This window comes from Syngnathoides biaculeatus, chromosome 15 (genome assembly GCF_019802595.1).
Source record: "Syngnathoides biaculeatus isolate LvHL_M chromosome 15, ASM1980259v1, whole genome shotgun sequence".
NCBI classification, from domain to species: Eukaryota; Metazoa; Chordata; class Actinopteri; order Syngnathiformes; family Syngnathidae; genus Syngnathoides; species Syngnathoides biaculeatus.
Genome location: NC_084654.1, coordinates 24286279 through 24302572, shown reverse-complemented (window position 1 = coordinate 24302572; position 16294 = coordinate 24286279). Strand labels below are relative to the sequence as shown.

At 47.2% G+C, this 16294-nt stretch overlaps 1 protein-coding gene across 4 annotated transcripts in view; it reads right to left on the bottom strand.

The window, feature by feature from the left end:
• The window catches only part of dnmt3ab (DNA (cytosine-5-)-methyltransferase 3 alpha b), a 28827-nt gene extending 17236 nt beyond the window's left edge, over positions 1-11591 (bottom strand). For 2 of the 4 annotated variants that reach the window (XM_061844610.1, XM_061844611.1), the window contains exons 1-6: positions 11364-11591; positions 10191-10353; positions 8330-8434; positions 6497-6761; positions 4031-4077; positions 3315-3461 (exon numbers count right to left, since the gene is read on the bottom strand). In XM_061844610.1, the coding sequence (XP_061700594.1) occupies positions 3315-3461; positions 4031-4077; positions 6497-6761; positions 8330-8434; positions 10191-10250 (624 nt within the window). In that variant the 5' untranslated portion in view covers positions 10251-10353; positions 11364-11591. The remainder of the gene's footprint in view (positions 1-3314; positions 3462-4030; positions 4078-6496; positions 6762-8329; positions 8435-10190; positions 10354-11363) is intronic. The other 2 variants (XM_061844612.1, XM_061844613.1) reach the window with 1 other exon arrangement.
• Positions 11592-16294: the final 4703 nt, after the last annotated feature.

The following is a 16294-nucleotide window of genomic DNA, read 5'->3' as shown; positions in this document are numbered from 1 at the left end:
CAAGATATTGTATTGCACTGCAGTGGGAGATGGTTGTCGCTCGGAAAATATTTTTTTGAGGATGGGGGGGGTGCAAGCTGTGCATGATTTTTTTTTTTTTTAGTATTTTTGATTGGCTGTTGAATCTGCTACAGTCGCAGCAACAACGTTGTGCAAAATAGTTTTGGGTCCGGCGTGGACCGGAAAACCTTTGCAGGACTGAAAAGTTGCAAAGAAGTCCTTCTCCGTCGCTGCGACAAAAGAGCAGAAGCCAAAACCTTGTCGGAAAGTCCGCACGCCTCAAGACGTCGCTGCAAAATTTCATTCATAGTCGCGATCCGAAGGAAAGTGGAGATCTTTTACTACTACAACTACGACTACGACTACGTTACATGCTGCGGCAGTGTAACAGGAAATTTGTTTCGGCGCGTATCAACCCACACGGGGGGGGGGGGGGCGTAAAAAAAAAAAAAAAAAAAAATCCGTCAGCAAGTGTGCCGAATGGTGCTCGCGTGCGTCCTGATAGATGGCGCAACATCACAACAAACAAGAATAAACAACAAGTCCTGTCTGGAAAATGGCTGAAGCGACCCCCCCCCCCCATCTCAATGCATGCATGCTAACAAATCATCGTGCAAGTGCACATACCCGAACACGAGCCTCATGGTCCTGCAAGTGTGGCGCTTTCTTCTTCTTCTTTTTTTTTTTTTTGTTTCTCCCCCACCCCCCTCCCACTTTGGCCCCTTCCTCCCACTCACTCACTCTCTCTCTCTCCTCTCTCTCTCTCTCTCTCTCTTTTTCTCTCTCTCACAGGCATGCATGCGTGCACATTTCTTTGTCTGGGAATTCGGGGTCAGGTGGTCGCCCGAGCGCATTTGTGGTTGGCTGGAGTGGAGGTCGCGCGTGGCCGAGGGCCAGGAGGGGGACGGGGTGGGGGGGGGTGCGTCTCGCGAGCACAGCGCCTCGGGATTTGCCGCAAAAGTCATTTTCGTGGCTCGGGGTGGGGGGAGGGAGAAGTCGCTGCAAGAGCAGGCGCATTTGTGGTGGCGGGGGGGGGGGTGTGCCGCCAAGCGGGCCGTGCTGGCGCCATCCCGGTGCCCCAAAAAAACTTGCGAGCCAAAAGCATTTTGAAACACTCAAAATGTCCAAAAGGTGCAAATGACATTTTGCACACAAACAAACTGTTACCAAACCTTGGTGGAGTGTGATTTGATTCCATATTGCAAAAAAAAAATAAAATAAAAAAAAATTAAAAATACCATAGCACATGTTTACCTTTATCGAGCAAAGTCGCATATTCTATATTTAAAAAAAATCACGACAGACAGACAATAATGCCACGAAATCTGATGTTGTGCAAAGTGAAATTTGCGGTTGTGCGTGTGCAAATTTGCAACCGTATTGCTTTGGCACTTCCTGCTGACAAGGAAGTGAGTTGAAGAGTTCCGTTTCCACATAAGTAGTGCTTTGCCCCAAAAAATTCCAGGAGCAATACTCAAATCATCTTCCCCCATCGAAATGAATGAGAACTTCGTTAATCTGTTTCAGCTCCACACACACAAAAAAAAAAAAAAAATCAAAAAGGAAACAAGCGCTTTATAAAAACAGACATCAAAGAATTAAGATGGAATTTTTAAGTTTGGGCATCATGATTTCATGCGTCAGCGCTGATTTACATTTGGGTTCTTCTGGTGTGTCCAAATCGGCCACCAGGGGGCTGCATAATGCTGAAATAATACAGGAAGAAGAGTTTCACAACTTAAGGGACTCAGTAGTTTGTTTCCTGTTTTTTTTTTTTTTTTTCTGTCATGGTCTGGGAGTCCTTCAGGTGCCTTTGGGTCGACTCCAGATGGACTTTGGTCCGCCCCATTGGCGGAGTGCCGCAGGGATGCTTGGACCTGTTGAAGGTTGTCCTCTTTCCACAAAGGAATGCATCTTTGTTTTGTTTTTTTAATACATTGCAACCGGTTGCCAGCCAATCGCAGGGCTTATAGAAGCAAACAACCAATCGCACCTACGGGCAATTTAAGAGTCGTCAACGAACCGAGCAGAGTGCCCGGAGGAAAGCCACGCAGGATCTTGCTTACTTTTAAAGTTAATCATTGCATTTGAAATTTATTGTGTAGCATATGATTCCATCTTTGAATGAATTTAACTCAAGCAGGAAATGATTATTGATAAATGAATCCGTGATTATGTTTCGGGGCCGCCCTCGTAGCGCAAAACTCGAGCCGAGTGGACCCGCTTGCCTCGTATTTCGTGGCCGTCCGCGACGTCGCGCCAATTTGCCAATATTTCCTCGCGCCCCCGACATTTTTACGAGCGCTCACCGAGCAGCGCCGCTGACTGATAGAAGCGAGTGTTGGGGGGGGTCCCGCGACAGACAGAAGAAATGGAAATATGGAGCCAGGCTAGCCAAGCCGCGTTGCAACCCGCAGCGGCATTTAAGATGGAAACTTCAAAACAGCAGTTCCAGTCTTCGACACCAGAGTGTCCAACAATCGCCATTCTGGATCAAAGCGTCTTTTTCAGGTGAACTCGCTCAGTAGCGCCGCACCCACAAACTTTGAAACAACCTGTCTCAATCCCGACCGACCGACCGACTGGCTTTCGGGGGACATGACGGCCATCACGAAAAAGTCTCAAAGACCCGCAGATGAACTTGGCGGGAAGTTGGACAATTTGGTTGAAAGTAGACATTTTGAAGCCAATTGTAAAGGCTCGTCGTCATACCTTCCAATTTCTATACCGCTCATCCTCATTAGCGACGCGGTGAGCTGGACCCGAGAGTCCGATGCACCTCGAACGAAGCACCCGGCCGATCCTACGGCACATTTTTGGCAAACAAATATCGACGAGCCACGTAAAAGTAGGAGGGAGCTGGTGGACCTGGAGAACCCCGACCGGGACAACTGCGAAACAAGACGTCCTCACCACTCCGCCGTAAGCGCAGACGAGTAGAAAAATCCTGCGATCCCCCGTGTCTGAACATTTCAAAGAACGCGAGCGTTCCCTTCAAAGGCAGCCGTACAAACTACAAGGGCGCTGGAGACAAATTCCAGTGCATGACATCAACGCAGCTGCATGTGATTCCACCCCCCCAAGCAGCACCAAGGCAGGAAACGTGGGAACCATGTGAGCCGCCGTAGCCCACACAAATCCACTGAAATAAATGGTACCTTCGTGTGATATCCAATGACCCATCAAATACACTTGGCAGTGGACCCCCTTACATCTTGAAACCCTGGCAGCTGCTCTATGGAAATGGCCCCCGCCCCCGCCCCCCAGCACCCCCTTTTTCCTCCTTCGGGTTAGGCCGTGGCCGTGTTACTCACCTCCATCTTCCACTTGGCCAACCACTCCTCTCGGGTCCGCTTGCTAATGTAATAAGGGTCTCCGGCCTGGAAGGTTATTCTGGGCACGGGTCTCTGACGGAGGCTGATCTCCCCGCCGAGTCCCCCTCGCAGCCTCCCGCGATCGCCCTGTTTTTCAGGTGTTCACATAGAAAGGAAAAATTGAAAAAGTCGTTTCCTCCATTTTCTCGCAAAAAGAGGCATCCGATGCGGATCTGGGCTACCGTCCCGCCGGAGCCCAAAACCTCCCAAGTGTATTTGACGTTTCACATTTTATACAGCAGGTACCATTTCTTTGGTCAAGGCCAAGATCTTGAAGAACGAGACGTTCCAAAGCACCGCTCGCCACAGACCGGGTCACGTATTTGCTCTCAGGATGATCACCGACTGTTTTTATTCTGATTGCTAAGCAACCCCAACTGCAGTAGACCCGCCGGATGGAGCCGATCGGCTTCAAGGTAAGCTTCGCTAACCGTCTGGTGCTTCCAGATTCGTATGGAAACAGCAGATCTATCAGTTTCTGAGTCCCATCCCAGATTATCAATCTGGTTCCCGTCTAAAATACGCAAGCTAGCCCTGAATTCATACGGAATGAACAGATCGGTTGGGTCCCGGATCGCGTCCCAAAATCACAACCCGGTTGTAGTCTTTATGCTAAGCCACGCGAACTGATTAGGGGTCCGGAAAGCACAACTTACCTCGTTCTTGACCGCTTCGCAGTCGTCTTCCTCTGTGTGCTCCACATCTAGGGAGGAAACAAAAAGCCTTCACTGCCAGTCGCGATCCAGACCTTCTCTACATCATCTTGAGAGGTTTTCTCAGCTGAAGCTTTGCTGTATTATCGCTGCAACCAGGACGCCAAAGGGCGCCATCTTTGGACCTGCTACCATAAAAGAGCGGACGCCTAGCAAGGCAACACGGTGCTGGAGCGGTTAGCACGGCTGACTCGGCGTTCGAAGACTCGAGGTCGATTCGATTCTTTGCTAATCTCCTGCGTTAACGCGGTTAATCCACCACATCCCGCCAAAAAGTGTGTCGGGTTGAGCGAAGTCAAAATTGGCGGCAGTTCTGATCTATCCGCCACCCCGACGAGCGCGGTAAAAAGTTGCCGGAAAGATGGAGTCGCCGAGCCACCAACCTTCACCGACCGCGACCTTCCCTCGGGAGGCTGACGAAATCCAACCCGCATTGGTTTTTTGGACTCGGGTGCTCAATTTAAACAGCGTCGTCGTCTTTAGGACCGACGGAGGTCCCGCTCGGCCCGGAGAGACGGCAGCTGACGAGACAACGTTGACCCTTCCCGCAAAAACCTCGACGGAATACATTTGGCATCCTCTTTGTCCGAAGTCGGCTTTGTCCGCCCGACGCTTTCTAGATACGGACCTGACCCCGGTCGGTCGGGATGGGCTTCAAGCAAAGGCCGGATTTTCAAGGCCGGGAAGTCAAGGTTCGAGTCTCCGACTGGATTTCCGAGGCAAAGTTTCCATTACAAGCCGGAGTTGTATTTTCCTTTTCCATCACCTTCGGGTTACCTACAAGTTCGGATCCGTGTTGCCTCATTACTTTTTATTTCTTCCACATGTAAGGAGACAAAAAAAAAAATTAAATATGTAAATCAAACACCTCAGTTATTACTGAGTGTTGTTCAAAGTGGTCACGACCAGTTGCCCCAAAAATTCGAAACATCTGCACCCGGGACCAAGTCCAGATGCTACTGGACCACTTGGAGGCCTTGACAGTGTCAGAAAAAAACAAAAAAAGAACAAAAAAACTGTACAAGAAAACAAGCAAACGTTCAGAAAATGTTGACTTCTGGTGACGGATGAATCATTTAGTGCGGGGGTGAGGGGGGGGCCCCCCCAACATTTTTTTGACTGAGGGGGCTGGTGCCAAATGGGGCGGATTAAATTCTTTTGCCGACAAATCCAAATATGACATTTTCGCAAACATCTGCTTTGGCTTGCAAAACGAAAACCTCCATTTTTGCACATTTACGGAACAAACCGGGAGGAACCCAATCACAGTCGATTCATGTTTGTGCATTTTCTGCACTTTTTTTTTTCTTAATTTAATTGATTCATTATTTGGAAAAAAAAACAAAACAAAATCTATAAGAGGTTGTTAACTAATCGTTAGTTGCAGTACTTTGTTTGAAGCAAAGTTTTTTTAGGTTCAAATAAGCGCTTGGCTTGGTGGGGTGGGGGGCAGGGTTAAGGTTTCAAGACAGAATGGGGTTTCCAGTTCAGGTCCAGAGCCCAGATCAAGGTTCTAACCTCACATTCAATTTGGGCTAAAACGTCGGATCCCTGAGACCCGAAACCACATGAAGAACGCGACTGGAGCCATTCTGGGCACGGCGCCGCTGAGCCAGCGGGAGTCCCGACGGAGGCCCGCTGCCAGGTGGCGCTCTCCGCTGCTCGGCCCTGCCTGCTCCTCCTCAAGGTCGTGGGGGGGTCGCGCTTCATCTTCATCGGCCTGTCGTCGAGTCCCTCCCCCGGGGGCCGCCGGGATTTATCGCTTTCATTGCATCCCGAGCATTTACCAAGGGCTGCGAAGGGTGCAGCACGTTTACTTCTTGTTTATTTTATTTATTATTATTAATTAGTAATTAATTTGTTTATTATTATTATTGTTTATTTTTGTTCACTTCTTTTTATTTTTTTTCCCTGAGGGGCTTTTGTATAAAATACAAAACATTGCAATTGAAACTTTTAAAAAAATAATACTACTTTTTCTTTACTGCAAAGCAAAAAATGAAATGATTACAATTTTGCACCATTGAAAATATTGAAAAAAAAGTTATAGAACTACGAGTAGCATTGTATTTTTCAATAATGTATTTGCACAATTAATAAAATGTTAGATACTAATTAATAATTGAATGAAATATTTTAAACATCCGCTGTTAAAAAAAGAGTATTTCAAAAAAAGTTGATTTGGATCATTAAAAAGTAAAATATAAACTATTAAAAGTATTTAAAAAAAGGATTGATTTTGCAATAATAATAACAACATGTTGAAATATTGTGCCATAGATATGACAACTAAAAGAACGTTGCGTCGCAGTCGCGTACACGTGCTTGCGTACCTGACGTCACGTCCGGGAAGAAGCAGTTTTTTCAAAAGCAGGGAAATTATGATATAATAATTTTGCGCTCACTCACATTTGGTGGGCCGTTCCAGTTTCCGCCTGCCTCGCTTCTGGTGGGGCGGCGGCGCCTCCCGGCCGTCCCTCTCGGCCGGACTCGAACCCCGGACGCCGTCCTCCGGCCGGCAGGAGGAGGAAGAGGAGGAGAAGGAGGAAGAAGACGAGCGCTCCCCGAGGGTCCCGTTCTCGGCGTCCCCCCCCTGCGGCTCGGGGAAGCGGCCGTCGCCGTTGTGGAGGGGGGGGCCGCGGACGCCGTCTTGGAAGGGGCCGCCGCTTTCCGTCTGGGAAAAATGCCTTGCCGTTAAATCGCAAGTCCAAAGTTTTGATCACGTCGCGTAAAGTTTGCGCTGCGACCCGAAAATCCCCAAATTTCTCCACGTTTTTCTTCTCGTGCGCTCCTACCAAAAAAAAAAAAAATTAATACATTTTTTCCGTAAATAAATAAATAACCACAATGTCAATAACAATGATAAATTATTTGAATTTGTAAGAGTAAATTACAATATTTTTGTTTTTGATATTAAAATGATGACAGAAAATATTGCTTTTGCACTATCAAAATATACTATTTGTTGCAATATTTTGTCGGTTGTTGTGTACACTCAAATGATTGAAATTGACAAATTAAAAATTTAAAAATGAAAAAAAAAATCGTTATTAAAACTATGACTGAATATTGCAGTAACCCCCCGTAATATAGCAAATCATTTTTCGTTGTTCCAACATTTTTCTTTTTCGAAAGTGTTATGACAGTTGTAACATTTTTTTTTGCACAATATTTTCATCTTTTTACTTTCTGTCAATATTTATTTATTTATTGTTTGAGAAGGATGGAGGGGGAGGGGCGATTACTCTACATTAATTATACAGTGTATCCAAAAGTATTAGTAGCATTTTGTATATTGGAATTTCATTCAAAAAATTATTTAAGTGCATTTTTTTCTGCTCAAATTTCTAGACAAAATTATTAGAAATATTAATGAAACTAAGGTTTCAATACATACAATTAAAATATTGCACTACTGGTGAGCATTATTGTCAATTGCAAAAACAGTAATATCCAATATCCATTTTCTTTGCCGCTTATCCTCACGAGGGTCGAGGGGAGTGCTGGAGCCTATCCCGGCTGTCACCGGGCAGGAGGCGGGGTACACCCTGAACTGGTGGCCAGCCAATCACAGGCCAGTAATAAAGTACGGTAATTAAAAATAAAAATTGGAAGTCTGGCGATGAAACCCCCAAAGAAATAAAGCGGAATATAGTCGGAATGCGTGACAGTGGAACGTTTTGGACAAAGGAGCACAATTTTTTGCCGGCTGCGCACGAGAGACGACGACAGTGTGTAAAAATAGATGAATAATTAAAAAAAAAATAAAATAAAAACACACACACACAAGCAGAAATCAGTCGTGATGTTACATTTGAATGTTTTTGAGAAAAATAGGCGACCGCACACAAGAGCCCACTAAATAAAAGTAGATCTCATCAAAAAAAAAAAAAAAAAAAAATTAAAAATCATTAGTGGGTCACGTCTCGTGACAGAGACGACGCGCTCAAGGAACTTTTCATCTCCGAAATCTTTCGGGGGAAAAAGGAGAAGCCGGACGGGAGGGGGGCCCGACGACAACCCGGCGACCCGCTCCGGTCTGCCTGGCCCCTCGCCGAGGTCGAAGGTCAAAGTGACACGCTGACAAATGCGCGTGCTCGAACTGGCAAGTACACAAGCTGACAAAAATTGACAAAACGCAAATCTTACACAATCTGATAAATCCTCATCTGTTCGAGCGCTTTTCCCCCATCAAAAGTGACGCGCGCAGTCGTTTTTCAGCGACGGCGCCTTCGTACTCACCGTCGCGTGTTTGCGTTTGCGCGCCGGCTTGCCGGGGACGCTGACGTCGCTAGCCTCGTCCGACGCGGACTCCGCGTCCGCCGTCGTCGTCGCCGCGTCGTCGCCCTGAGCGACAAAACACGACATTGCACATTTGTTTTTGTTTTTTTTCCCCACTGGCTGTGTGGAACTTTTGCGAGGATCTGTGTGAAAGGCAAAGGCAGAAAAAGACCAGCTCGTGTGTGCAGGATTTTAGCATGATCTCTGTGTGAAAGAGGCTATATACATCGCAGTCGAAAGCCCCTTTCGGATGCCGTGTCGTCATGTGAAATGTCATTCATGACAACATTTGACTGTGATATTGCAGGATCTCCGTGTGAAAATGACTATTTTGATAGCGTCCGCTTGGTTCAGTGTGAAAGGCACAGGTGGTCTTAAATGCTGTGCTTGTAAATCTTGACAGGATCTCTGCGTTAAATAGATGGTCGTGATTACAACCCACTTTTCAAACCCTGTTCAACTCTCGTGCAGGCTCTCTGTGTGAAAGGGGCTGTCGGTTCACGGGTGGTAAACTTCGGAGCGCGAGGGTTGCGTGTGGCGTTTTGAAACGGAAAGTTTAGAAAATGATAGAAAAATGTTTTTTCTACAAAGAGTGTATCTTTGCTCAGTGACGGAAAACAGAAATGAATAATCTTCCACAAGATGGCAGAAGGGACCGTAATTCCCGGCCTACAGAGCGCACCTGATTATAAGCCTCACCTCATACATTTGTAAAGGAAATACCATTTGGTAGGTACATACGCCGCAGCTGTGAAAAATCCACAAGTGCCCACATTAAAACACAAGATATTTACAAAGAAAGATGGTACAAAGAATTTAACGCTAGCGCCGCCGCGCTGACGCTAACGCTGCAGTAACGCTAATGTTGGCGCTGGGCTAACAGGGCCGGTTAAAAAAAACACACCAGTAAAAATCACTGAGACACGCCAGTAACATGCTAGCGCAGCGCTAACAGGGCCAAACCGGTTAAAGTCACATATCCTCGGCACATATATTCCACCGCTCTCACTCTTACCTTTTCCGCCCTCTTGCGGCCGTTTGAAAAAAAAAATCCACAAATTAGCCGCATCACCGCATAAACCGCAGGGTTGAAAGCGTGTGAAAAAAGTCGCAGCTTATAGGCCGGAAATGACCCTACATAATAAACGCGTATGACGACTTTGAGTGACATTTTGTTTTTTGGATGATCCGTGAGCTTTTACTCATGTGCGGGCCTTCTTTGCAGCGGCATCCTTCACATGTGGATGACGTCACGTTTTGTAGGGAGACTCGACCCCCCCTCCCCCCCTCGACACTCTCCCCGCCAAGCTCATCAACACAACGACAACAAACAAAACGTCATTTTGACACTCAGCTTCGACCTCTTTTCGAGGAGGAAGCTGTGTCAGAGCCCGGGGGGGGGGGGGGGGGGCGCGCGACAGTTCCATCAGGGTAGCCGCTGATTAAAACGGTTGCCAGGCAACAAGAGCTGCAACGTGTAACGGGAACACGGGAGGAAGAGGACGCAACGCACGCCTCCCTACCGAGCGTCATCCTCGTCCTCGTCGCCATTGGCGGCCGTCGCCCTCGTCAAACGCCGCCGGCGCCGTATGTGGACCGGAAGTACACGGCGTCCGATACGGGGAGCTCGGAGAAAGTTCGACAAAGCGCACTCGAAGTGGGGTGGGTGTGGGGGGTGTGGGGGGGGGGGTCTTTACGATTTGGACCATGACGGACCCGCTCGCCGAGTTTGCTCAAAATCTGCTTCATATTTGTTGTTGTGAAATTGTATAGACCCCGCCCCCCCCCCCAAAAAAAAAAACACCTGCGGGTGTTTTCTTACCATTCTGCTTCCCGTCGAGTCGGCGCCTTTGAACGCGGCCACGACGGCGTTGGACGGCATGGCGGGTGTCAGCAGGTGAAGAACTCCAAAGGATGAAAAGGAAATCAAATGTGGCGGGGGGGGGGGGGGGGGGGGAATAACATGAAACGGGCCTTCTTCTCTCCTGAAAAACACAATAGAAATAAATGAAGCATTATTTTATTTTTTAAATGATTCTAAGGTAGCTCTTCAGAAGCCAAATATGATTATACACGGGAGTTATGGGGGGGGGGGCTATAAAGGAGTTGAACAAGCAGGAAAGCGGACCCTGCATGAGTTCTAAATGGGCCTATAGAGTGTGGCCAGGGGGCAGCGCAACGGGTCTGGGGGTGGGGGGGGGGGTGGCGCCGGTCTGGTACGCTGCCCACTACACTTTTGGAAAAGCGACACTATTGTAGAAAATTGTGACGTTGCGCCCCACCCCCCCAACCCCAAAAAACAAGGTTTTGGGCTAGATAAAGTTTAATAAGCACCCCGCACTTTGGACTAACAGCGGTGACCCCCCCCCCCCCGAGGATTTGTGAAAGTAAGACAGATGCAGGAATTCGAGAGCGGCCCCTTCAGGTGCTGTCGGTGCATTCGAGCATACGCTGCTGTACCTTAAAGTGGGGATGTCAAAATTCCCTGCGCCCGCGAACGTCACGCTTGAGTGCTTGGAAAGGGGGGGGGGAGGAGAAGGCACAGGTGATGCGTTCACGCCCACCACGTCCGTTTGGATGCTGATGAGAAGGTACCAGAAGGCGTCATCCCGGCGATAAACGATAGAAAAAGAAATGGAACGTTTAGTGATGTCAATCATAGGAAGGGAGGGTTTTTTTTTTTTTGGGGGGGGAGGGGGTTGGGGGCTCCTTTCCGGGGCTTTCTCGTCAGCCATTCGCGAGGTTGCATTCGCGGTCCATCTTTTTTTTTTCTCTCTCTCTCTCTTTTCCTTCCTTCAACGAGAGCAGCAAATATCGCGGCCGCCCGCCCGACCGACCGACCGACCGACCGCCCGCCCGACCGCCTCCGCGAGTTCCTCTTCCGCTCCGGCGCCAGCCACGATGCCCCCCCTCCTCGAGCCTTCCTTCTTCGCCCTCCCCTCGGCTCGGCTCTCTCGGGCCGTAGACGGACTTAAGGGAAAGGCACACACGTTACCCGATCTCCCCCCCTGGTCCGGGGAGGGCCTCCGTTTTTTTTCCCCTTCTTCTTCTCCTTCCTCCGTTGTCGTCCTCCTCCTCCTCCTCCTCCTCCTCCTTCCTTCCTTCGTCCCTTCCTTCCTTCCTTCCTCCCTTCCTACCTCTCTCTCTCTCTCGTGACCCCGTCCTCCGCCTCCCCCTGGCCGGTCGCAGCTCCTCCGAGATGCTCGGCGGTCCCCCCTCTCGCTCTTCCCTCTCGCTCTCGCTCCCTCTCGCGCGATTGTGCCGCTTCTGTTCGCTCGCCTCAGCGGGGCCGGCACGCTGGCTCGGCGGGGACGCCCCGGGTCCTAAAGCCCTCCGCGCGCCCCGCGGACCGCTATCTCGAAGCCCTCTTGTCGGACCTCGGAGACGCTTCCGCTTTAAGCGTCGTCTATTAACGCCATTAAAACGAAGTTGCGCTTTGAACCAAGAGTTAATTACGATGGCAAAAATGTTTTCACGTGTTAATATTTGAATTCTAGTTTATTCGTTCACAATTGGGTTGACGTCATCAAAGTTCAACAGGAAGGGAGATCGAAGTTTTTACTCGAAACTTTTCCAGAATTATGTAGACGACACATTTCTTATGATCACAGTATTTGGCAAATACTATTCATGTCGAAATGTCTACATTAATGTCAAATTTTGAAGGTCAAACCAGAATTTCCCTTACAAAATGCTCTCAGGCTCATGCAAAAAGCAGAAATTATGATTAATCTTTCTCGTGTAATCGAGGAATGTGAACCGCAGAAAGCCCGAGTCCGTTATTATTTTCCCATTATGTCATTTATTTATTTGGGAATGCGTCCCATTTGTGTTTGAATGTGCTGTATCTTGTGCGATTATTTAAAAAAAAAAAAAAAAGATTTGACGTCACCAAACGTGAATAACATGTTTGCCGCCCCCTGGCGGCTGGTTGCGGGAACGCGAGATCAACGAAGGCCACTAATTGCAAGGAAAAAATTGAATGTGGAGGAGGAATGTAAACAATTCGTTGTCATATCGTCATAATTATCTTAAGTCACAACAAAAGAGTAAGACGTCATATTCTTATTGAACAAAAAGTAGGTGTGACGTCATGAAAACAACCAAGAGACCACCATCAGTAGCAGTATTTGAAATCTATTTTTAATATCTCACATTTGAATTATTTACAAAAAGACTGGTGGCCTTTTTTTTCTCGTCACATAAAGTGTTTTCAAAATAAAACAAAATGTAAAGCAGAAGCATAAACACACACACACACACACACACAATAATAATAAATAACACGACGTGTGTTTGTTTTTTCCACATTGTTTGAAAGAAAGGAAAACAAAAATAAGAACCCCAACGCTTGTTTTTTCATTCCAATGAGGTTTTTTTTTTTTTTGGGGGGGGGTCCTTCCATTTAAATTCAAGCATTTGCAGGCATTGTGCGAAGGGCGCGCACACAAATAAATGCGGACGTTCGCTTTTGGCACAACCGATGAAATCACAGAAAAATAAATAAAGAAGTAAATCAATAAATCAGGGCAGCAGGATTGAAAATATCACAAAGCGGAACAACAACAACAAAATGAGGAGCTTGTTTTGTTTTCTTTCTTTTTCTGGACACAAGTACAACGCTGACACAAGGGGGTGGGGCGGACTCAAGGGCACGTTTCATATTTTTTTTTAAAAAGGGGATTATCATTAATGTAGTGACGGTCATTTAAATAACCGCTTGAAGAAATAAATCAAATGCTTTAAATGTCGGTGTACAATTGCTTATTTTACGATTGAATTATTCATTTACATTCATTCATTCATTCATTTTCCGAGGCGCTTATCCTCACAAGGGCCGGGAGGTCGCTGGAGCCTATCCCAGCAATCTTCAGGAAGTAGGCGGGGTTAACACTCTAAAGTGGTTGCCAGCCAATCGCAGGGCACTTCGAGAGAACCACACCTAGGGGCAATTTAGAGTGCATGTTTTTGGGATGTGGGAGGAAACCGCAGCGCCCACCCGGAGAAAAGCCACGCGGGCGGGGCCGGGATTTGAACCCCGGTCCTCACAACTGTGAGGCAGACACTCTAACCAGTCGCTCCAGCGTGCCGCCGTTCTGATAAAGTTAATAAAGACATACTTTAAATGTAAACAATTTAATTTAAACTAATTGATTCAATTTAGTTCATGGACGTTCTCTTTTCTTTTGAGGAAAAAGGAGAAAAAGCAGGGGGTAAAAGGATAAAAAAGAGGATAATGGAAAAAGAAGAACGGGAAACTTTTTTTTCAAACACATTTTAGGGAAAAAAAATGCAGATTACAGGACTGAGGACAATGTAAATATGAAGTGGGCCGAATTAAAGATCAACACAGGCCACATGTGGGCCACGGGCCATACGTTGGCCACCCGAGTTCTAATTGCTTTGCAGTCCAGTTCTGCAAGTTTTCGGTCGACCCCCGCGAAAAGTCCGGAACGAAACGTCGCGATCGCGAGCTTGTTGGGTCGTCCATCGGAACGAGACGCAAATCACGACGCGCTTCAGCAAAAAGCAAAAACAAAAAACACTTCATGCGCACACCCACTCACGACGACGACAACAAAAATCAACATTTTGACGCAACGTCGGAGATTTCATGCAGAATTTTAGGAGGCGGACCCGCTTTGTCGCTCCGTCGCACTTTTGGCGGGAATCGTGGCCTCCATGTTGTGTGTTACAGTTCGCGGCGGAACGCAAAGATATGCAAAATTGACATTTTTGAAAAAAATCGAATACCTCTTGAGAACATTTCTATTTGTTTATGTTTCTAATGTTGCGTTTGAGAAAATCCGTGTCAACAGAACGGAACGGCGGGACCTATAAGTGCAATTTCTCCAAGGCAGCACGAATGCTAACTTCCTTAGCGTGAGAGACGGAGAGAATGCTAATTGGAAAATATTACCGTTCGGCACAAGTTCGTCCGATTGACAGCACGTGTGGCAAAATTAACGAGAAGCTACGTGCGAGCCGACGGCCATTTTGTACCGAACCGCGGGGATACTTGTTCGGTGGCTTTCAATATTTTGCGATAAATGATGGCGTGCAAATTTTGAAAACTGCGTCGCTAATTATTGGAACCGTAAAACAAGCGTACAAAACTCATTGGACTTCCTTCCCTGACGTAATTATGGTGATTAATCCGTTAATTTGACATGTACTCTTTCTTTCTTTTTTTTTTTTACAATAAAGCAAAAAGTGTGACAAAAAGTCTGGATGGAGAAATTTATCACAGCTGAAAGTGTGGGTGTGCCCAAAAGTGGATGAAAAGTGCGGGTGATGAAACCTTTCACGGAGAAAAGTCTTGGGGGCTGGAAACGCCCCACACCCCTGAAGGTGAGGCAAAAAAAAGTCTGGATATTTACATTTTCCGCTGCGGGTGTGACAAAATGTGCGGGTGTGACATCACCCGCACCCAGCACAAATGCGCCGAAATGTGTCGGTGTTGAAACCTGTGCAAATACCCACACGCCCCGCAGGTGAAGCAAAACAAAAAGTGTGGTTGGTCAAATCTGTCATTGAGGAAAAAATGTGGGTATGAAGACACCCGCACACCCAGAGGTGTGATGAAAAGTGAGGGTGTTGAAAATGTTCGCTGGCGAAAAATGTGTGCGTGAAAACAGGAAAAGGTTTTCGGGCTTAAACACCCACATCTCCTCTGGTAGGGCAAAAATTGTGATGTTGAAAACTTTTACTTGGAAAAGTGTGGGTGTTGAACCATCCACCCAAAAACAGTGGGTCTTGAAACCTTTCATCGGCCAAAGTGAAAAGTTTTTCTGGGAAAAGTGGGAATCTGAAACATCCGCACCTCTGCGGGTGTGACGAAAACTGCGGGTGCTGAAAGCTTTCGCGGGGAAAAGTGTGGAGACTTGAAAACACCCACACACCCTCAGGTGGGACAAAAAGTCTGCTGGATATTTACATTTTTCACTGCGGGTGTGACAAAATGTGCGGGTGTTACATCACCTGCACCCAGCACAAATGCGACGAAATGTGTCGGTGTTGAAACGTGTGCAAATACCCACACGCCCCGCAGGTGAAGCAAAACAAAAAGTGTGCGTGGTGAAACTTTTCGCTGAGAAAAAAATGTGGGTATGAAATCACACATACGGCCAGATGTGCAATGAAAAGTGTGGGTGTTGAAAATGTTCGCTGGGAAAAAAGTGTTAGTGCTTAAACACCCACATCTCTTCTGGTGGGACAAGAAATCGGAAAAAGTGTGGGTGTTGAAAATGTTCAGTGGGAAAAAGGTGTGCATGAAAAGAGGGGAAAAAAGTGTTTGGGCTTAAACACCCACATTTTCTCTGGTGGGACAAATGTGGGTGTTGAAACCTTTTACTTGGAAAAGTGTGGGTGTGGAACCATCCGCCCAACTGGAAGTGTGACCAAAACAAAGGGTCTTGAAACCTTTCATTGGCCAAAATGCGGGTGTTGAAAGGTTCTCCTGGTAAAAGTGGGGATGCTGAAACATCCGCACCCCTGCGGGTGTGATGAAATGTGCGGGTGTTGAAACCTTTCACGGGGAAAAGTGTGGGGGCTTGAAAACACCCACACACCCTCACAAAGACTGGATGCTTCCATTTTTACTGGCAAAAAGTGTGGGTGTTGGAAATTTTTTACAGAGCAAAGTGTGGCTGTTGAAACACGGGTATCTCAGTGAATTCCATACAAATTGTTGGTTTTATATCATATCCAATTATCCAATTCGGTGGGACAAAACTATTGTTGACTGGGAAAAGAAGTGTGGGTCTGAATTAAAAACAAAATGCGGGTGTTGAGAAAGTTTGCCGACCTCTGGCCTGGAGAAACGGGCGCGTTTGCTGATTGGCCAAAAGTCGTCCGTCGCACCCCCCCCAGTGCAACAACGCCGCAAAGCGCCGCCGCCTCAGCGAGCGCACGCGGTGCAAAAAA